This window comes from Solenopsis invicta, chromosome 3 (genome assembly GCF_016802725.1).
Source record: "Solenopsis invicta isolate M01_SB chromosome 3, UNIL_Sinv_3.0, whole genome shotgun sequence".
Classification (NCBI taxonomy): Eukaryota; Metazoa; Arthropoda; class Insecta; order Hymenoptera; family Formicidae; genus Solenopsis; species Solenopsis invicta.
Window position 1 is genome coordinate 30230494 of NC_052666.1, and position 21408 is coordinate 30251901.

General features: G+C 31.1%; 1 protein-coding gene across 12 annotated transcripts in view; it reads left to right on the forward strand.

Annotated features, from left to right (window-relative positions):
- The first annotated feature begins 1185 nt into the window (after positions 1 to 1185).
- The window catches only part of LOC105204554 (secretin receptor), a 90683-nt gene continuing 70460 nt past the window's right edge, over positions 1186 to 21408 (forward strand). For 2 of the 12 annotated variants that reach the window (XM_039446407.1, XM_039446416.1), the window contains exons 1-2: positions 2557 to 4005; positions 19427 to 19555. Coding sequence is in view for 4 of the 12 variants with exons in the window: in XM_039446417.1 (XP_039302351.1) it covers positions 11332 to 11345 (14 nt within the window). In the remaining 8 variants the exon portion in view is untranslated. Of the gene's footprint in view, positions 1714 to 2556; positions 4006 to 10402; positions 11346 to 19426; positions 19556 to 21408 lie in introns of those variants that run through there. The other 10 variants (XM_039446408.1, XM_039446409.1, XM_039446413.1 and 7 more) reach the window with 10 other exon arrangements.

The following is a 21408-nucleotide window of genomic DNA, read 5'->3' on the forward strand; positions in this document are numbered from 1 at the left end:
CATGTTTCTTATGTAATTTTACACAAAGCTTCTAATTCTTTTGATTGTGCGCCGTTACTTTCAGTTTCAAATGCAGTTCTTGAATTGAATCAAACAATATTTTTCATACTAAAAAAAAATCCATAGGATTCAAAATCCTATTTAATTATTTTAGTTTATTATATATTTATCAATTTATTATATATTTGTTGGACCATTTTTTATAGTGCATTTATAATAAGTGAATAAATAAATTGTAATTTTGTAACCTTTAAATTTGCTCGTATTTGTATCGCATCATATTTACATTTGAATCGGAAAAGTAATACCCTTAAATTTATTTAATTTACTAAAAGGTTCTGCACTTTTGCAATCGTTTTGAACTCACAACTATTGAAGTCTACATACTTTTATACGTAGATCTTCAATGTAAATTTAAATAAAGAAGTCGTACACCAAAAAAAAAATTCCTAAATTTTAATAAATATTTATTCGAAAAATATTAATAAAATATTTAATTACGGTACACATATTTACTCTATAATAAAAAATAATACTTAAATTAAATTAGTAGTTCTTGTATATATATATTTATATTTAGTAAATATTTCATTAATACATCAAATAAATATTTATTAAAATTGATCATTTTTCCCTCAGCGTAAAATTTGATATACCGATTTTATCGAAACAATTAAAATTGTTCTCATTTCGTAAGAAGTAAAAAAAGTATAAAATGCGTAACTCTAATGTTTAATTAAGTTTTTAAGAATTAAAACAAATTAAATGCAAAATCCATTTAAGTTGTTTTAGTTTTTAAAAACTCAATTAAAGATTAGAATTTTTCTACATTTTATTAAATAAAACAAAATATTTTCAAAAAAAAGTACTTTAGTCTCTTTTTATTTTGCGGTTCAAGAGAGGGTGAAACACAGTTTGTGGCTGGCTTCTAGCCACCTTATATACCCTCGAAAGCAACAGTTGGTGGGGAGCCGACACGCGAACCGACAGGCGCACAAAACGCGTATGCGGGTGCAACGAGGAAAGCCCGGTACGTACGCCGGCGACGGGGGTGCGCGCGAGAGAGAGAGAGAGAGAGAGAGAGAGAGAGAGAGAGAGAGAGAGCAAGAGCGAGAGAGGGAATGGAGGGAAGCGGAAATCGGACGGACATGCGTAAGATCCGACAATATAGAAACCGAGGGTCGTATATCTCAGGAAGGCAGTCGCGTTGAAACGGCGCGCGATGTCGGACGCACGGATATGCATGGTCAGTTTCGACAGTTCGACGCGCGGCAAGCAGACCGAAATGTTACGCGCGTAACGAGTCGCTTCGAAGCGACGTAAATTCCGACGCGAAGATCAAACGAAAAATTCTTCGTTATGCGGTCCGAAATTTTCCGAAGCCAATACATGTGTAGTATCGATTATTTTGTAAATCGTGCGGCGGCAAATGCAACGAAAAAAGTTCGATCAGGAAAAAAATAAATGATAAGGATTTGTATCGCATGATAGATATCGATTCGCAGATATAAAAAGATTGATATTCACGTGACGCGATGTGCAGCGTGAGAAGTGCCCAATTACAACACGCGGCGTAAAATTGTTGTAGGAGAAATGCACGAAAGTTTTAGAACAGCGAGACGTACGCATAATTGCGTATTAATTGCAAGAGTTACTGCGGTCTCACGTCGTAGTCAATACATATTCATCACGCAATAGTTATCATAGTCATAGGTAACATTTAACGTGATTTATATACTGAGAGAAAAAGCTGGGTGCAATTATCATATTTTAATTATAATTTATAGCCATTTTAAATGCCAACTATGTATTTACTCGTGCAAATTATAGCTATTAATTATTATTCACTATTTCATAAATAGTGAGCAAATATTTTCAAAATAGTTATATTTACTATTGTCATTTTTACATTTACTATATGAAAAGGTTTCGTTTCTTTTTACTATTCATATTAATGCTTTACTACATTAATATTTAAAATTAATATAATTTATAGTAAAATGTTTTCATAGTTGGTAGAAATGTAAACATATGATAATAAGTATTACTAACATTAAAGTAATAATAACTATAAAAATAAAGCTTCGAATCAATTATTTTGTCATGCGATTGTAGTCACAAATAACACTTTTCTCTCAGTGCAGTGACAAGATACAAAAAAACCGTTAGACATATTTTTTATCGTACAAGAGTTATTATAAATAATCAAAAAGTGACATCTAACGCGATTTGACTTGCACACTAAGAGAAAAAAATGATTGCAATTACCATTATTATTTAACTATAATTTAGAATCATTTTCGATGTCAACTATATATTTATAGTTCTTTTAATCGTGCAATTATAATTACTAGCTTATTACTATGTAAATAGTAAGCAAAAAAAATTATATTTATTATAATTATGATTTTTGCCTATTGTGTATAAAAATGTTTATTTTATTTTAACCATCCATATCTTGATATTTTACTATATTATTATAATATTTAAAATTCTCATAATCTATATTAAAATTTTTTCATAGTTGGTGAAACTGTAAACATATAAATATTGTTGACATTATGGCAGTAATAACTATAAAAGTGGCACTATTTATTTACTTATTTTATCATGTAATTATAGACAAACATTTTTTTATCGGTGCAGTGACAAGATATCGAGCTCGTCAGAGAGTTCTTTTATCGTAAAAGAGTTATCATAAATAGTCAAAAGGAAACGATAACATTTCACGCGATCTGTAGTGACAGGATATAAAGAGCTCTTCGGAGAGTTTATGTAACAGAAAAGATTTATTCCACATTGCCAAAGAAACCATATTGAAAAGAAACGAAATCTTGTAGAGATATTTTTTTTTTTTTAATGTATTAGAGTATCGTATAATACAAAAGAAAAGAAAGAAGAGAAAGATACAAAAAAAATGAAACAATGTACAGGTAAATTTATAACACATTTACTCTTAAAAGAAAACAGTAAATCGTACATTTCGACTGTATGAGCCTTCATAAGTCCAGAGCAAGAGTTACCGCATCGCGTGTGAAATGAAAAATTCGAAAGAATTAAAAGCGCAATCGAGCTAATTCATTAAAGTGGCAACATTTGCGAAACTTAATAGAAACTAAAAATCATATAATACACAACGCTAAAATTATTATACGGGCTAATATTTAACAAAATCATATTCCGAGGATCATATCCTGTTTCAGCATTTACCCTTTTTCTGCTTTAAAAATTAGATAAGTGTATGTGCAAACGTAGGTAGGTCTGAAAAAAGTATGAAAAAGAGATGCAGAGCAATGTAGAAAGTTTCTCTAAGGGTGCGTCCGCAGGGGAGACGCTATTAGCGCTATTTGCATCAGTCCAACCTTGTTTTACATCTAATGAACGATAAAGATAGAGTAACACAAATAGCGCTAATAGCATCTCCCCGAACGCACCCTGAGAATCCGGAATATCCTCGCGTTAACTTCGGTTGGCATTTGTGCGACTACATGTATGCGGAACGTTTCCAGAAGTTAATAACACATTCCACGTCGATTTAGGACAAGGGGTTGATGCATAGATAACCTCGATAAACTGAGATCCTAAGACGCCACGAGGAAACAGATGACAGATGATAGATAATTAAACTCCTATTATCCGCGGCGCGTTATGGAGAGAGATGGCCGCTTATCATCGCGATATAAACAGGTGTATCATCGGCGCGCGCGGCACACACTAAGCATCACGACGTTACTCATGACGGACAGCGTACGGTTACGGTGAGCTTCCGCGGGCCGGCCGCTCTGTTTTCGCCACGAGTAAGAGACATTGGTTGACGGCTGACGAGCCGTTGCGCAAATTACCCGCGAAAATCTCGACGGATCCGCGCGAATTAAGCGAGTCAACACCTTCCGCCAGCGTGACGGCGTTGAAGTAGACGGAACAAGTGGGAAGTCCAGTCGAATATAAAAAGAAACGCACGCAGCACGTGGTGGAAACGCTCTTTCGAAGATGCCTCGCTTCACGGTGAGTACCTTTACATTTAGTGTTTCGCTCGTGAGTAAACGCGCGTAGCGATAGATTGAATTAGCGTTTTCGTGGCCAGCCTTGAAACGCGCGCTTCCTGAAACGACCGCGAGTGCATTCTACAGATTTGCTTCTGTTGTTGGGAGATGCAAAGTAGGACGATATAACACTTAATGTGCGAGCATCACTCATCCTTGCCAAAGTGGGATGAACGATACGCTTCTATGTTATTGCATGCGAAAAAATAAACCTCTTTGAAACAGAGTTGGGAAGTAACTCGTTACTTTCCCCCATAGCAAAAAGCGCGACGTTGCAATGACGCTGTTGTGACACAGCAACATAATTGCAACGTCACAGTGACTTTTTTCGCTGGGGGTTATAACGAAGTTACGGTTAAAGTTACTTTTCTTCCGCTAACTTAACTTTATTCCCCTTTTTTTCTGCCTATAACTGTAACTCAACTTAATTATATGTTTTGGTAACTAGTAATTAATTTGGTAGTTACTTGTATTTCAAATTTATCGTTTAATTTCGTAAACATATGGTCTGCGTTCAGTAAAATAAAATGATAAACTGACTTCGAAAATAAACATCGTATAAACATTAAAGTTGAAAATTTATATTTAAAAATAAGACCAATGGTTTACAATGATTTTTTCATAAGTTTGAATTAATTTGGCAAACTTTTTAGCTAAAAAATATTGATCCCATAATTTTAAAAGCATACATTCCAAGTATATATGTATTAATTTATTATAAATTGTTAATTCACTTAATACTTAATACATTAAATATACTTGGCTTTAAGTTCTTAAAATAATTGTGATTCATACAAAACAATGCAGCATACAATCGAGTATTTAATATGATATTAATCATCAAATTATTTATCATTATTATTTAGTACTAATAATTTTTTAAATTTAGTAAATGAATTAAATAATGTTAGAAATGTAAGGTTTTTGTATTTAATAGCAAAGCATTTGAAGGAACATTTAAAAAGCAACAAATTGTTACTTTTTGAGTAACTATAACTATAACGTATTACTTTCCACAGTCTGTAACTATTTGTAGTTGTAACAATAACTAAATACTTTTTGGAAAAAAAAACTGTAAATAAATCTCTGTCTCTAAATATCATAAGATGAAACGTCACTCGAAATAGTGAATTCTGATTCTTATCAGAATGACAGATCACTGCAAACATTGCGCGGGCTCAATTTTCATTCTTTCACAGTTGACATTTTTCATTGTACGAGATTCACCGTACGCGAATAAGTCGTACTAGATTCAATTCTAATAATCTTGTGTAATAATTTTATTTACCATCAATTTTAATCTAAAATAATAGTTACTTTCATTTCTTTATAAAATGATTATGTGATATAGAAAAATTGCTGCCCTTTCCATAGCCGTTGCTATGGTTTTGTCACGTGCCAAGGTAATACAGTTCACTATTTTGCAATTCTTGTTACGTACAGGTGAACGTGAGTTATATCGAAAGTTTTAACGAAACAAGTTCCATTTCTCGTCGCACTGAGATGATTTCTGGTTACATTCGATGTAGCACGGCAATTATCCAGTTATGTTTACTGTACCACGATAATCGATGACATTCGATTAATCTATAAAGCGATAATATTCTCACGCGTCTAACTGGCATATCTGGACTTTGTCTAACTCTAGTCTGATTCTAACTTTATGCTTACGATTGAATGCAATCGTTATTCTGGACAAATAAACACGACACAAAGCCATTTTGTCTTGCGCAAAAAAATATTTTTAAATAAACAAACCTTTTGTTAAATATAAAACTAACGCGATCCCCTAAAACAGAGAAATTTTCACAATCGAGAAATGATATATAAATATATGCATAAAAGATCATAAAAAGTATATAATGCAATTAAAATGTAGATAAAGTCAACGAACGCAGACTTTAATGATCAATAATATACATATTTCGTATGTGATTTTTACACTTTCTAATTTTTTTAAAACTGCGCGCCGTTACTTTCTTGAAATGCAATTCTCAAATTGAATCAAAATAATATCACAATAATCAATTTAATAATGATAACAAACAATTATTAAGATGAAATTGCCTATTATGAGATATCTTTTTTTTAAAGACTTATAATTTATTTAATTTGTACGGTTAATTTGTATTATATTTATTTCATTTGTACTTTATTGTATATAAAATTTTTTATAAAAATTGGCCATTTTGCTAAATCAAAAAAAGTTCTTGTGACAAAGGTTTCTTTTTTTTTAGGTGAAATTTAGGTGAGGTCTTATCGACTTGGACCTTATTGGATTCAAATTAGGCTCCGGGTTCAAAATCTAGTTGACCAATAATCAGATAGCTCTTTCGATAATCAAAAATTGTACGTAACATTTTTCTCCAAAATCCATTCCCTTCGAGATATTTTAAAGCCTCAGTGCTAGTGCTGAAAGCCGTAACTTTCAAGCTTCATAATTCAACAAGTCCTCAATGAAAAACTTTATTATAGCGTTTTAAAAGGTCCAAATATGCAATAACAAATAAGGATTATTGAGTGTCTTATACTACGAGTTCCACGCCTTCTCCCGGTTTTACAATCACCGTATTTAGTATTTATAATTAAACAAATCATCATATCCAGTATTTTTCTAGTAATATTGTTGGATAAAAATAATTCTAATTTTTTATAAAAACGCGTATAGCTATTGTTGAACGTATCGTGCGCGTGTAGATAGGTCGGCATTCTATGGCGCGACGCTTCTTGTTTTCGGTTAGTCGCTATTGAGCCGTCGAACAGTGCGTTATCACACGTATATACTTTCACACGTATTTTCGTACATCAGTTATTCAATAAGTTTTTATTAAAAAATTATTATTCAAATTTCTTTAAGCAAGTAACCCTATAATTATTCCTTATCAACATACATAAGTGTGCGTTTGTGTTACAATGATGATGCTAATAAACATAAAGTTAAAGTGAGCGTCGTGTTTGATGAACATTACCCGACTATCACTGCATGCAGAATTTATTACTAAATATTTGTTTATTATATAATAGACAAGATTTAAAGACTCACCTCAATAAAACTTGACAACATTCAATTAAAAAAAAATTTTTTTTCCACGACTGCACACATGATTTAATAAATTTAAATTAATGAATTTTTTACTAAATAGATTTCACCCCAAGAGATCATAAGTTTATGATAGTACTAATCACATGCGCCTATTAATAACCCTCGATACCTCATATTAGAACGCTATCCCATAATAGGCGATTTTACCATATGATTTCAAGGTTGAAAGTATCGATTCATACACAGAAAAAAATTAATATTAAATCAACAATTCATTGTTTCATATATAAGCAAGAATAGAAAATCTTCTCGGAAGAATTTATAATTTTAAACAAATATAATTTGCTTACATAAAGAAAATTATTTTCTTCATGAAAGCAAATTATGTCTGTTTAAAATTATAAATTCTTCCAACAAGATTTTATATTCTTGCTTATATATGAAACAATAAATTGTTAATTTGACACTAACTTTTTTTCTGTGTAGTTTTAAAGAACTATACGTGTATAAAAGCCACGAAATATGTTATTGAGCATTAAGATTCGCTATGATCATTCCTTGTTACAATTATTATAATTTATTATAATTTTTATAATCGTTAAGTTCTGAATATATCTTGAATTAGGTCGCTATCTCTTCTTCGGTCCTCAAGGTTACATAGTAATTAACAAGCACTTTATGAATAAACATAGAGGTCGACACTCGTTTTATATCGCGGCACAATAATCCGAGGAGGGAGCATCTTGAACGACAAGCGTTGTTTATCTTTCAGCATGCAATAAAACTTGTATCTCACGATCTTCGACGGGTAAATACGCTTGATCGCTGGAAACAACGTGCCAACACTTAAAATCATAAATTTCGATCGCATTTTCGCGTGCGCCTTTCACGTTTTCGCCGAAACCGCGGTATGTTCAGGTGCAACTGTAAGGAAAAAGGAAAAGGAAACAAAAAGTGCGCACAGAGAAAATAGCTGCCAAATACCCGAACGATTGAAAATGGATGGTGCGAAAATGTATGTAGCGCAAAATTGTTCTTACCTGTGCCAGCGCGTGCTCGTGACAAGCGCAAAAGCGATAAACAATAACTGCGTTAAGCAGCTTACGAGAAACAACAGAGATTTAGTGGCGCCGTTTGCTCATCTGACCCACTCTACACAGGCGAGATACGCCGGACAACTGTATTTATCATCGATGCCGATATGGAGACTGTTATGCGATACGCGCGCATAACATCCAGCTCGTTTTATTTTTAGTAATTCTTTAATTCTTTAGTAAATAACATTGCTATAGCTTTGATATAATTGTCAACATTGTTATCCACTGGCACTTGAGAAAACTGATGAGAGGTCAATAAAAAAGTTTGCATTGTCAGGAGAATATTAATTACGCGGTGGAAAAAGCAAAATTTATTACGCACATAAGCAATTCTGATCACGTGCGTTATTTCTTTTTTTAAAATTTCCATCAATTTGCTGAATGTTATTAATTCAATTTCATACCGTCGTCGTACGTGATCTAAATAAGCATACGTACGTCTTGTTTTCTTGTTGCCTCTCTAACTTGGAGTCCGCACAACATTTTTTTTTTTTCTATTTCGGTAAAACAATTTGAACGTGTCATACGTGCGCGATTTAGTTTCAACTTCGGAAAACTGTTGCCCCCCAAGTGCTAAGGCTATTATTTTACGCTATAACAGTTACGCTTCGCGCCCGGGAGAAAGAAATCTGTCAAAACTTTTCGACGAGCAAGACTTTTCGATATAAATAACAGCTCGATGCAATCAATCGTGTTTTGTTTCGAAGATCGCGATAGCTTATCGGAAATAAGAGCAAGTCCATATATATATACACATGAAGAGATAGATACTCGGAATCAACCTTACAATCGCACGCTCGTAAAGAACGGTTATCTGAGAATACACGATTATCTGGAACTCTAACTGTGATCTATTGCCACGCCACGTGCTATCTTAACTATTTCCGCAAGAAGATGAAAAGGATGATATATACGAGCCTGCTCGTAAATTACATTGATATTTTCTGAACAAGCTTACATAAGTATATTGATAATTGTAATCGAACCAACGAATCAAAATAATCGATTTTTGCTGTAAATAATTACGAATGAAACTTACAAATTGAGAGACTCTCGTCCAAGTAAACAAACGTAGACGTAATAAAGTGATCTCGCGCTCCTCGCGGGATGTCGTAAAAGACATTTACGAAATCAACAGATTCTTACTCCGTAGTTCGCGCTGAATTAATCAACCGAGAATTAAAAGTGCTATCTCTATCAGTAAACTGCGCGACGGATCGCTCTCGTGATAATAAAGTCGTTAAATTTCAAACATTTCTACTTCGTCTCCGAATGATGAATTTATTCGAACAAATTTTACTATCGACTGTCAAAGCTTTTGACTTTAAAAATTAGAGAAATGCAGATCGCATCGAATAAATATCCATAAATTATATCTGATCGTTTCAGAGTATTGTCAACTGTGATTTTACCAGTGGTGTTCATCTCGGTACAGCCGTATCGTATTATAGTCCAGTATTGTATGTACAATTTTACTCGCTCGCCTGTATAATGCTAAATAATAAAACAATTACTCTCCAACATTCGGCCACCTTTCCTTAAACGTCGACGATACGATACAACACACGATTAACATAATCGAGTCTGACGACGATAAAATAAAAACAACGGCTGCGATCATTTCTCGAACACGCATAATTAATATTGCATGAACATATTAATTAAAGCTACGTTAGAATGGATGAACCAAGAAAGGTCTTCTTTTAGATTATAATAAGAGGATTAAAGCTCATTAGAAGAATATTTTCCTCTATCGTTATTCCTTCATAAATTTATGCAACGAGTGTTGCGTATTTCATTACTTATACACAACAATTTTTATTATTCAATTACTATAATTTATACCTTCCATGCGTTCCACGCATTATGAAAAATAAGTAGAAATATCACGTTTGGCTATACTTCCTAAGTTTTTACTACAATAACATTATAGTTTATTTATAATACTTGCACGAGAAAAAAAAAACCGGTTTTAATAAAGAATAAAAATTTAACCAGATGCAGATCTAAAAATAATTTTATTCGATCATCAAAATTATTGTTAAAATAATTATTAAAAAGAACGCTTTATAATGATAATCCCGCAAAACAATTTGATGTTTTAACGCGCATGTCCTGTATAATTGTTTTAGCGGTTCAACGATATTATTTTCAAATCTGCTCCCAATTACTTAAAAAATTTTAAATATATTTTGATATTTTTTAATATTGAGCAATTTTAAAAACTTTGATAAAATTATTCTTTCCACGTATATACGTACACATTGTATGCGTATATAGATACTGAACAATAAAATGTTCACAACGGAAGAAAATTTCATTCACGATGAATTCACTGCACCCGAGATCCGAAAGATTCAATCCGAAAGATTCAATTAAATCGCCTCGTCGGAAAAAAATCAATAAGCCAATCAAGAGTCTTAGCAACACTTCGTTTGTTTGTTTGTACGATAGTAAAACCAATTAAATAAATAAGCAGAAGAAGAAAGACCACTCGGGAGTAACTTCTCATTGGTAAACTATATTTTGCAATCAATGGAAACGTAGAAAATTAATGTAGTCGTCAGAAATTATTATTTTACCCGCGCACAAGCGTAGCCAAAACTATAAGACCTCTTTTATTTCTTTGAGCATTTTTAACTAAGATGATTTAAACAGAAATTAAAATATGAATTATCCTTTGTTTCGAGAACCCTTTAAACTTATGTATAAAACCAGAAATCAATATATAAAATAATACAAGTAAAAGAATTCTAGATAAAATCTAGACGCTTAATAATTTATATATTCTAGAAAAAGTCCACGACATTAGTCGACAAATACGATAATTTCCACCGAAGGCATTCTGCGAGCCCGCAACGTTGCTCGGGTGGCAAGGTCTAAATTCGATAAAGCGACGCACATCGCCCCGTCATACGCACACGTCGCGCATTTCGCTTGCCAATCGCAAACGCGTGATTAAATTACGCGAGTACGCGCATTCGTGTGACGCTTTGAATTTTTCACGGATCCTCGCACGAGAATCGATCCACGACACGAGTGCACGGAAAATATTGACGTACTTGCGCGCCGCGCGACGAGCCTTCAATTCCAGTGTCGATTTTAAGAGCGCCAGACGAGAGCCACGGCGACGACGGACTGGGGAATTATGTGTACCCTTGGGTGAGTTTTCATACAATCGGACCGCTTGAAATGTTGGTGAAGAAGGATGACGAAGAGAGCGGCACTTTGCTTGTCGCGGTACAATCTTTCTCGATATAATGTAGTTATCTCGATGAACCGACGCAGAAGAAAAAAAAGGGAAATAGAGAGAGAGAAAAGAAAAAAATGCAAAAATAACATAAAAATACATAAAACTGTTATCTGATTTTTCCTTGTACAGCCACTCACGTATAATATTCAAATGATGTTTACGAAAATAATTAGTGTCCTCTAATTATCACAAGTTTCATCAGCAAGCTAATTTTATGTCAAAGAATTATCAGCATTTTTATAATAAGTTATCAAGCAAATGAAAATGAAAGAATATTGATAAACTATGCTACACTGAAAACAAAAATACTGTAATGAGAATTAAAACGTAGCTTGATTCAATTGAATATCGAATCACAGATTGCCACTAATATATGCAATTAATTCAACTACATTTTATTCGTTCAACTACATTTCTTATTTTAACTTTACTTTTAAACTATCTTTGTTTTATTAATACTATTACTGAATTAACAAGATACTTTCAATTAGACTAATGCTGTTGATTCAACGAAATTTTTTCTTTATATATACATATAATATATAAAGAGAGATTGCGGTTAAAAATAATTATGTTAATATAAATTAGCTTTAAACTGGAAAAGCGCTCAAAAATATTTATGTTATAATAAAAATGTAAAATTTTTTTTATTTATATACAAGTCATTATCAATAACAAATTTGTAAGTAGAAAAATAAGATTTATTTAGCAAACTGTAAAATGTGTATGTGCACGCAGTAAATCGTTTTGTTAATCCCTGTAAATCGTTCTCCAACAATTTTCTGGTAAAAAAATATATATATCCGACAAACCTAGGTGAAATTCAACAGCGCGAAAGAACGTCATCATGTTATGTGACATTAAGGTATATATATATAGAAATAAATAAAAGCGCGAAAGAGTTTCAACCAAAAACATCACGCGAGCACACGTCCGTTTGTATTTTTGCAGTAATTCACGACTACATCCGCGTTTTCTCCTCGCGAAAATAACCTGAACGCAAAAGTATATAATCAATATTTATGTACGGCATATTAACGGAGATAACCACAAGCTACGATGGATAGAAAAAAATGAATAAAAAATGAACAAGCGTAAATGTTGAAGTAAGTGATAAACTTGAAAGAAATGGTGCAGAGAAAATAAAAATCTATGATCTAACAATACTTATCATGATATAAAAAATTGCAATGACTCATATGTCAAAACATCTGCTATAATTAAATAAAAAATATTACAGAAATTATTTTTTAATTTAAAATAATCATTTATTATAAAGATTCACGAGATAATTTATCATTTTTAAACAAAAAGTGACAAACAACTTTTGAAAATATTGCGCTAAAAAAATAAAATTTTAAAATTGCTTTGCAACAATTTGTCATGACTATTTATTAAGTCTGCATAAATATATATATATATATTTTTTTTTTAGTACCTTTTATACTTAATTATACCATGATAATTAATTAAATTATTATGCACCAATTTCCGCGCTGACTACGTAATCCTTCCTTTTTTCATTGATTTGTTCTTTAATATTAGTGAATATTTATTCAATTTAATTCTTTTAAACTTTTTTATATTTTTTATTATAACATATAATGTTTGCTTTCTATCTTTTAATTTAAATAAAAAAATAGATTTTATTGTAAAAATTTATAGCTCATTTGAATATATTATACAAACGATAAGTGACTTCGTGTTTGTTATAATGTGCGATAGCAATCAAGATACGTAAAAAAATGCAGTCGCAACGATTTTGCCTTTCTTGATTATAGTCGCGATATGAAATGCGTGGGACGTCTTGATTCTTTACATTCCATTCTTCCGATTTCTACTTAACAAAGTGCGCTTTTTACCTCGACAATCATGGTCTTGCAATGTACGTAATTATCGGCAATATAATATTGTGTTAAAAGTAAGAATAAAAGTTCTATGTCCACTTCGTTATTGTCCATGTATTTTACATCTTTTCATTACTAGTTATGCATGGAAAGCATGTTGCAAGATAGAAAATGCTTACACAGAACAATACATACAAAATCCATGCATTTTAATGAACAATAGCATAATGAAATTTTACTAAACAAAGCTCTCGAGAACGGCACGTAATGTATTTTTCCTTTTTACGTATATACATTTAAATTTTTAATTTCAACGAGATAAAAAATATAAGATCTGAGCAATGAAAAGTAAACAATCAATATATTTCAAATCAATGAAATTCGCACAATATAATTAAATTTATACTATTTTGATAATATTGAATACAATAGAAAAATTTAAATTCTACAGATTATCATCTTATCGTAACAGAAATCAAAGTCTCTGAGTGATATTGCATAAATATATAGATGTCGAATCTCAAAATTTATTTATAAAAATGATTCAATTATTTCTCATGAAAGCGGAACGTTTAATTCCAATTTTGATTTCCAATTTGAAAAACTTTAATTAACGATATATTAATTAATTTTACGTTTCTTTTTTAACATTTGCTTAACTTTACCTTTCATAATTCAAATTAAATTGTCTCAATAGATTGCATGTAGCTCTAATTCTGTTGCAATTTTGATATCATGCTTCTACATTTGGATTTATGAAGCTTTACTGTGCATTACTGTTTCTGTACATACATTCAAAGGATTAAGAGTATTATTACGTTACAGAAATAATTAAATTGTAACGTTATTATTCACGTATAAATTTAAGATAGGATTGTAATCAATGGATTTTTAATTTAAACCGTACGTTCTCATAAAGCACTCTTTTTAAATTATTTCTTTATTAGCAATACATACATACTTGCAACATCCTTCGTATATCAATAGCTAATGCGATTAATTAACTTTAATTAATTTATCTTTTTATTACTAAGAGAACTAATTATACTAGTAACACACAAAATAAAAAAGGAATTGAGAAAATTATTTGTGCAATTTATCTCTTTTCCGTTGGTTCTAAAGCTTTAAAAACTTTCTGGACTGTTGTTTTATTTATTTCATTAGATTGTTCACAAAACAATGATCCATTTTAATCACATTTAATTTTAATTGCAAATGAGATAAATAATTTCTTATTGATTGTTCATATTATTTTAGAGCACGTGTATTTTTCCGTCGACATCATTTTTTTTCAAATATAAGTTTTCTTGTCGCAAAATTCAAATTCTCAAAAATGATAATTGTCCGTTGCTTCTCGTACAATCTAATAGAGCTCAGTGACACGAAATAGCTACGACTTTTTTTATCTGTTATTTGTTCTTTCAAGTTGCACCTTCTGGTCTCGTCGTTTTTCTTACGTTTTCTTTCGAAGTATGTGTACGATGTAGTTTCTTTCATTTCAAGCGCAAAAAGTGTCAAGAAGTGCTACTGAAAAGAACGAAACTCAATATCTAGCACTCACCAGCGGTAACCATATACACCGCAGCAACATCAGAAATCGGAATTCACTGTTTCTCTCAGCAATGGGCGGCCGCCGGATACGCATCCTCGGTCCTCGATTCTCCCAAGTAAATATCCGAGTCTAAGTTCCTTCACACACCCATACGCGCGCGCGCGCGCGCGCGCGCACACTTGACCGACGCAATTTCGATTGCGAAAACGTAATCGCTTTTTCTAGCATAAACCTTTCGCACGGTTATTTTCACTCCCGAACGCGACATTCGATTCACAGAGATACAATAACGCAGGAATACGAAGTAGTGAAATTGAAATTTCGCGTGCTCGTCATGTTCATCTTCATGACCGGGCGCCGCAATAAAAAAGATTTTCCATCAGGTATCTAGGACTTTAATATTACAAGAAATTGTTAATTAAATTAGAGGAAAAACTTCAAAATTTCAAAATTTTGTACTATTTTTTCGCGTAATATATGAATCAATCTTAACGGTTTTTGTTAGCTTTCTCAGCGATATTACATGCCCACTTTACCGCGATATTTATTTTCGATTAAAGTCCTAATTTATGAAAATGTGATAAAATAAAGAATTCGTATAACAATTGCGACTACGGTAATTTCTAATCTACAAACAATTGCAAATAATGTAAAAAATTGTGATAATTGCCAATCACACAGCATTTTAACTCATGCATATAATTTTATAATTTGCAATATCGACACTAATTGCAGCGATTTCGTGTTTTTTTCTCTCTCTATGAAAGAGCTACAAGCAGTGACGATGGCTAATGAAAAAATTATCGCGATCACTAATTATAATATTTTTTAAATACTGTTAACTACTGCACACGTAAATATTAACAATTACCACACAGTAGAAAACATTTTATAATTATGTTAAAACCGGTTAAAATTTTCATGTTGAATTATAACATATCCGAATTAATTTAACATAATAAGTATGTTACTTAAATATTTTGTGTTAAATTGACATTCGATATCTCTTTGTTAGTGCTAAAATAATACAATTTGGTAATAACACAGTTAATAAATAAACAAATATAAAAATAATGTGGTAAAACATTAATTGTAATAGAAATAAATAAAATCTACATATTAATGTATTATAAAAATTAATTATACTAATTTAAATAATAATAATGCTACAAAAATATTCTTCCACAATTTGTTTTCAAATTATTTTAAAGTGTTACATTTTTTTGTGTTAATATTGATTATTTGTATCTTGTGTTAAATTAACACAAAAATGTGAATGGACACGTCTTATAAGTTAGCGGAACAAAGTGAGCAGAATCAATTCAAACTAATTTTTGTATTTGTTGCTTATTTGTTGGTAAAAAAGTGCCAAAGAAAAAATTTGTTGCTCTATTAATTTTTTTTTTATGTTTCGCTACAGAAAGTTAAAGTTAGCGGGCCAATATCCTTATATCGCAAAAATCACACACAAAAGCAACGTCAAAATTTGTTGCTCGTTTGTTGCTCACAAATGCTACTCTCGATATTGTTACTTACAAAATAAGTACCAATAACAATAAACAATCACCCGTTGTACAGAGGATTACAAGAGAAAAATTTGTTACTCGCATAACTATGTTTCCGAAATAATCCTCAGCCATCGTACTATCGAAATATGTCAAGATTTGAAATTGTTGCTAACCATAAGACACTAAAGATAATTAATTTACGCAGGAAACGCGCGTTGCGCGCTGTAGGCACGTTAATCACGAATGTCAAAAAATGTGTTTGCTCGTATAATCATGGTCAAAATCGCAATAATACAATAATGCCTTAATCCTGCGCAGGACAGCATTTGAAAAGCATGCAAATATAATGAGAAAATTTATTACTGACTCACCGACCGATGCGCAACGAGCGGAGTTACTCAGCCACGAAATTACGATGATACTGTAACACACAAACATAAGATCTAAAAATTAAAACTGTACTCAAAATAATCAACATGTAAAAAATTACTTTTTATACACCCAGAAACAGATCTCTTTGAATCAAAAAATATTTGTTTGACTCAAAGAAATTTGTGTCAAAGAAATTGCTATACTGTTAAAAAATTTCTTTGATTCAAAGAAATTTTATGATTGTTCCTTTTATTAGAATTAAAGTAATAGTTTAATGGTGCAACGCATATCTTTCTTTAAATAAAAGAAATATATTTTTAAAACCAGAATAACTAAATTGTGTCTTACATTTCTGTCAGTACTTTCTTTAAATTAAATAATTATTTATTCAAATTAAACCAATCATTTAAACAAATAATTTAATTATTTTAAGTAAGATTGATAACGTCATTTCTTGAAATCAAATAAAGTTTTATTTTCCTCAAATCTAAAATTAATAAAAAAAGTTTTTATCTGTACTTTTAAATTACAACAAATATTATTTTCATTTTTCTCGAAACGGACGTTTCTTGCGTCCAACTATGGCCAATTGTTTTAAATAATCTAACTTAAAAAAAAAAAAACTTTTAATTTAACTTAAATGAATTTAATTTTGACTTTTAAAATTAAGTTAATTTTTTCGTTCATATAGCTTTTAACGCAACTAAATTAATTTTATAATTCATTAACTTTAATTTAGCTTAGTTAAAAAAATTTAGCTTGCCCAACCCTGACAATAGTACAAACGTACAAATAAAATTGCACATCAACCGATTGAAACGCTGCTGCGGTCTAGAGCCTCTACAATAGAACCGTAACGTTCGAACGCGCCCACTACAATATATGCGCCGTTGGTCTAGTTTCCACCCAGGCATTAATTCACACCTAATGCAGTGTAGAACCAAATTTAAGTCGATGGAAACGCATTAGACTGCGCTCATTTCACTCCCGCTTCGACCCACAATCTCTATAGGAGTAGCAACAAATTGACACAAAATTTTATTTGGTGGGAACGGCTGGAAGTAGGTAATCTAACAGTTGTCGTACTTTAGTCAAAATGGATAAATAATAAATAATGAGATTCAATCACATAATGAAACTTTTACGTTAATTAATATTAAAAAAAAAATTTTTTTAAGGATTATGTACGTTTGTATTCATGCAAGCAAAAAATGACTTTGCCGAAATGTCAATCTTTTTCACTTCTATATTACTTCCAATGGAAATAACGTCGCACCAACTTTCATCCACAAAGTAAAATTGAATTGCGGATTTCGGTGGAAACTAGACTATTGACGGCCGATCCGGTAGTTTTACCGAATTACGTCATACCAAGCGTCATACGGTTTGCAATAACAGAATCGAATGTCATTTTCGAACTAGTGATTTTCCCGCATACAGCAGTCGTATCGGCAGCAGTATCGTGTAGACACGCACATATGAAATATATTGCCACTGTAGAGCACGAAATAACCGATGTGGCAAAACAACCAATTCGGTGTCGTGTGAACGACCCAGCGAAAATCGACATCAATTCGATGTCAAAATCATCAAACTGACGTTTCGATGTCATGGATTCAACTTCGAATCGATTAGTCATTTCTCGCTCGAGAAGGCTTACATCATTCAACTCCCAAGAAGACAAGCAATTTCACGGGTGACCAAGATGACAATTGGTGATTGCTAACTGCCCTTGAGCGGGAGGGTCCACCGAATCGCGGTGAATTTTTATTATCGCGTCTTACTACAATATGTTGTTCACTCTGCGAATCATTCAAAAGATATAGTACGTAAAAATTCTGAATACCTTTTATTCAATATAAAGCTTATATATTAAATTAATATTAATATTAATTTTAATTTTAATTTTAATAATGTTAATATTAATATTGTTGCTTTATACGTGTACATCAACAAATAAAATAGCGATATTAATTACATAACATTGTGTAATAGTATCTTCATTCCTATACAATTTAATAATTTTTTAATATGCAAGAGATTTCAGATTTTAATGAATAAACTTAAAAAACATACGAAAATATTCAAGGAAGATAAAAAAATTTTTTGCAATTGCATAAATTCACAATCTTTTCATTCAAGTTTCTGATGCAAAAAGATTGTGAACTTACACAATTGCAACGAGTTTTTTTATCTTTATTATGGATAAATAATATATTCTCTTGGTTTATTAAATTTCAAGCGTTCCGTATTTGTATAGTAACGCGGTTCAATAGAAATACGTAGCACCGTAACATTACTATAGACTTAAATCGTAATATTTTCAAGAGCAGACATTTGATTATTGCCGCAAGTTTGCAGTAACATTGCAGAAACATTTCACAATTCTTGATAAAATATTATAAGGTTTCAATATAAGACTTATGCAATGTTTCTGCAATCTTTTGGTGCTTTATAGGGCCTTGCTGCTCTGTTCGAATTTGTTCAATATAATAAAAAATCAATATAATAAAAAAAAATTCGAAAAAATAAAAAATTTTAACAAGAATAAAATTTTGCACTACTGCAAAGTTGTCAAAAATGTAAAAAAAAGTTTTTTAAATAAACTATTAGTAAGAAAGAATCAAATACATTGGTCAAATAGACTTGCAAAAACAAAACAGGATTAATTCCAAAATACCGTATTCATAGTGATCGGAAGTATTTGTTAGATTCGTCGTCGAAGAACTGGAAGGCTGACATTTGCATGAAATGCAAATTCCGATGTGACGAGACATCGCGGGAAACAGCCAGTGACGAAAACGACCAAAGGATAAAGGATTATTCCACATAACTACGAGGTATCACGTCATTAGTATGTTTATCTTCTTTTAATTCCGAGAATTTTATCCACAGATAATTTCCTCAAGAAATATCGTGAAACAATAATAGCGAATGTGTTGAAGTTTCCGTTCGCAGATTTAAGATAGAATCATGTTTACAATTTTATGATGTGTCATAATATGGAAAGATGTTTAAAGAATCAGAAATTTGCACGCGTAGAATGTGTATTAAGATACATATGTATAAAAATTCGTATGAAATTATGAATAGAATTCTAGCGCCAAAACTGATGTATACTATAAAATCTAGAACAAATTGTGAAAAGATTCTTTTAATTCTGAAACTTTTATCCGCAGCAAACTTGCAATCATCAATGAAGGCAATAATATAATGACGAATGTGTGCTGTAAATGGAAGTTTCCGTTCGCGGATGAAAATAGAATTCTATTTATGATTTTATATGTACATTGTGTAACAGAAAGATGTTTAAAAAATCAGACAGAAACGTATATATATAAAAGGTTTCCAACAAAAACCGAAACAAGTCTAAAACCTCGTCTAAAACATTGAATTTTCAATAAACAAAGTGTTTGGTATTTGTGACTATAATTGTATGGTATAATAAAATAATTATAATTAGAAGTTCAACAAGAAAATTTTTTCAAAGTGATAACAATAGAATTATATTCCGAAATTTACTGCTAGTAGTGAAAATCTACAATATACATGTGTAACGTGAACTATAGATTTTTATACTGGCAATATATATAGGAATTCAAAACGCAGCACGCAGCCCAGATTGAACAAATCAATAACAGTGCACAGTATACAAATTACCCCAAAACTATAAATTCAAAAACTTTTATAAGTTTGTCAACCATTATACAATGTGAGTTATATATCTCTTCTATTGTTTAATTATGATTTTCATTTGCGTATTGATTTGAATCCAAAAAGTATATTTTTTGTCAAATTAAATTATTTGAAAAACATTTGTTTTGAAGAGATAAAGATTTATGTATTTATAAATAAATACATAAAAATGTTGTTTTCATATCCTAAATTATTTATTTTGCTCAATAGATATTATCTAAAAATCATTTAGATAAAACCATATATAATTTTATCTTTTACGTAGATAAATTAAAATTAAATCAGCTTGATCTTATCTAAGATACATTTATATATAAATTATCTTATTTTTATCTAGATAATTTAAAATTGTCTAAGCGCAACACTGATGAAAATATATATTAAGATACATAAAATATATAACAAGATAAATAAAAATACTCTTTATAAAATTATAAATAGAATTCTATCTTGAAAACTGATGTGAGTTATAAAATGTCAAAGAGAGATTTTTGTAGATCAAAAGATACAGAAATGCGTAAATTCAGTAATCATCTCTCGAAACTGTGCTTAAACTCTGCCCACTGCACGGTAGTGCAAATTTCAGAATTTCGCCGTGCACATATGCAGGTAAAGAGTTAATGACCACAGGAAGTTTCTAACGCAAAATTACACCGCTGTAACGTAAACAACGATACGGTTATTTAACGAGAAGACTGATTAAATATGAAAAAGCGTTTCGTCGAGCTAAGAAGTTATTTTAAGCACGTTGATATCGATAAATAATGCGCGAATATTGATTGCTTCAGAAAACACGTCGCAATTTAAATAAACGTTATTTTATAACTATAAATGTATCTGTCTTAGACATTTTTTTTTACCAGTTTATGCATTATTAAATTCCGCTCTAGAGTCTCTAAAAACCTGCTTTAGATAATCTTCTCGTCATCAGGCTGCATCCTACTTATAACTTTATGCTACCTATTTTCACATTTATTAAGTTATTAAAGTGTTAACC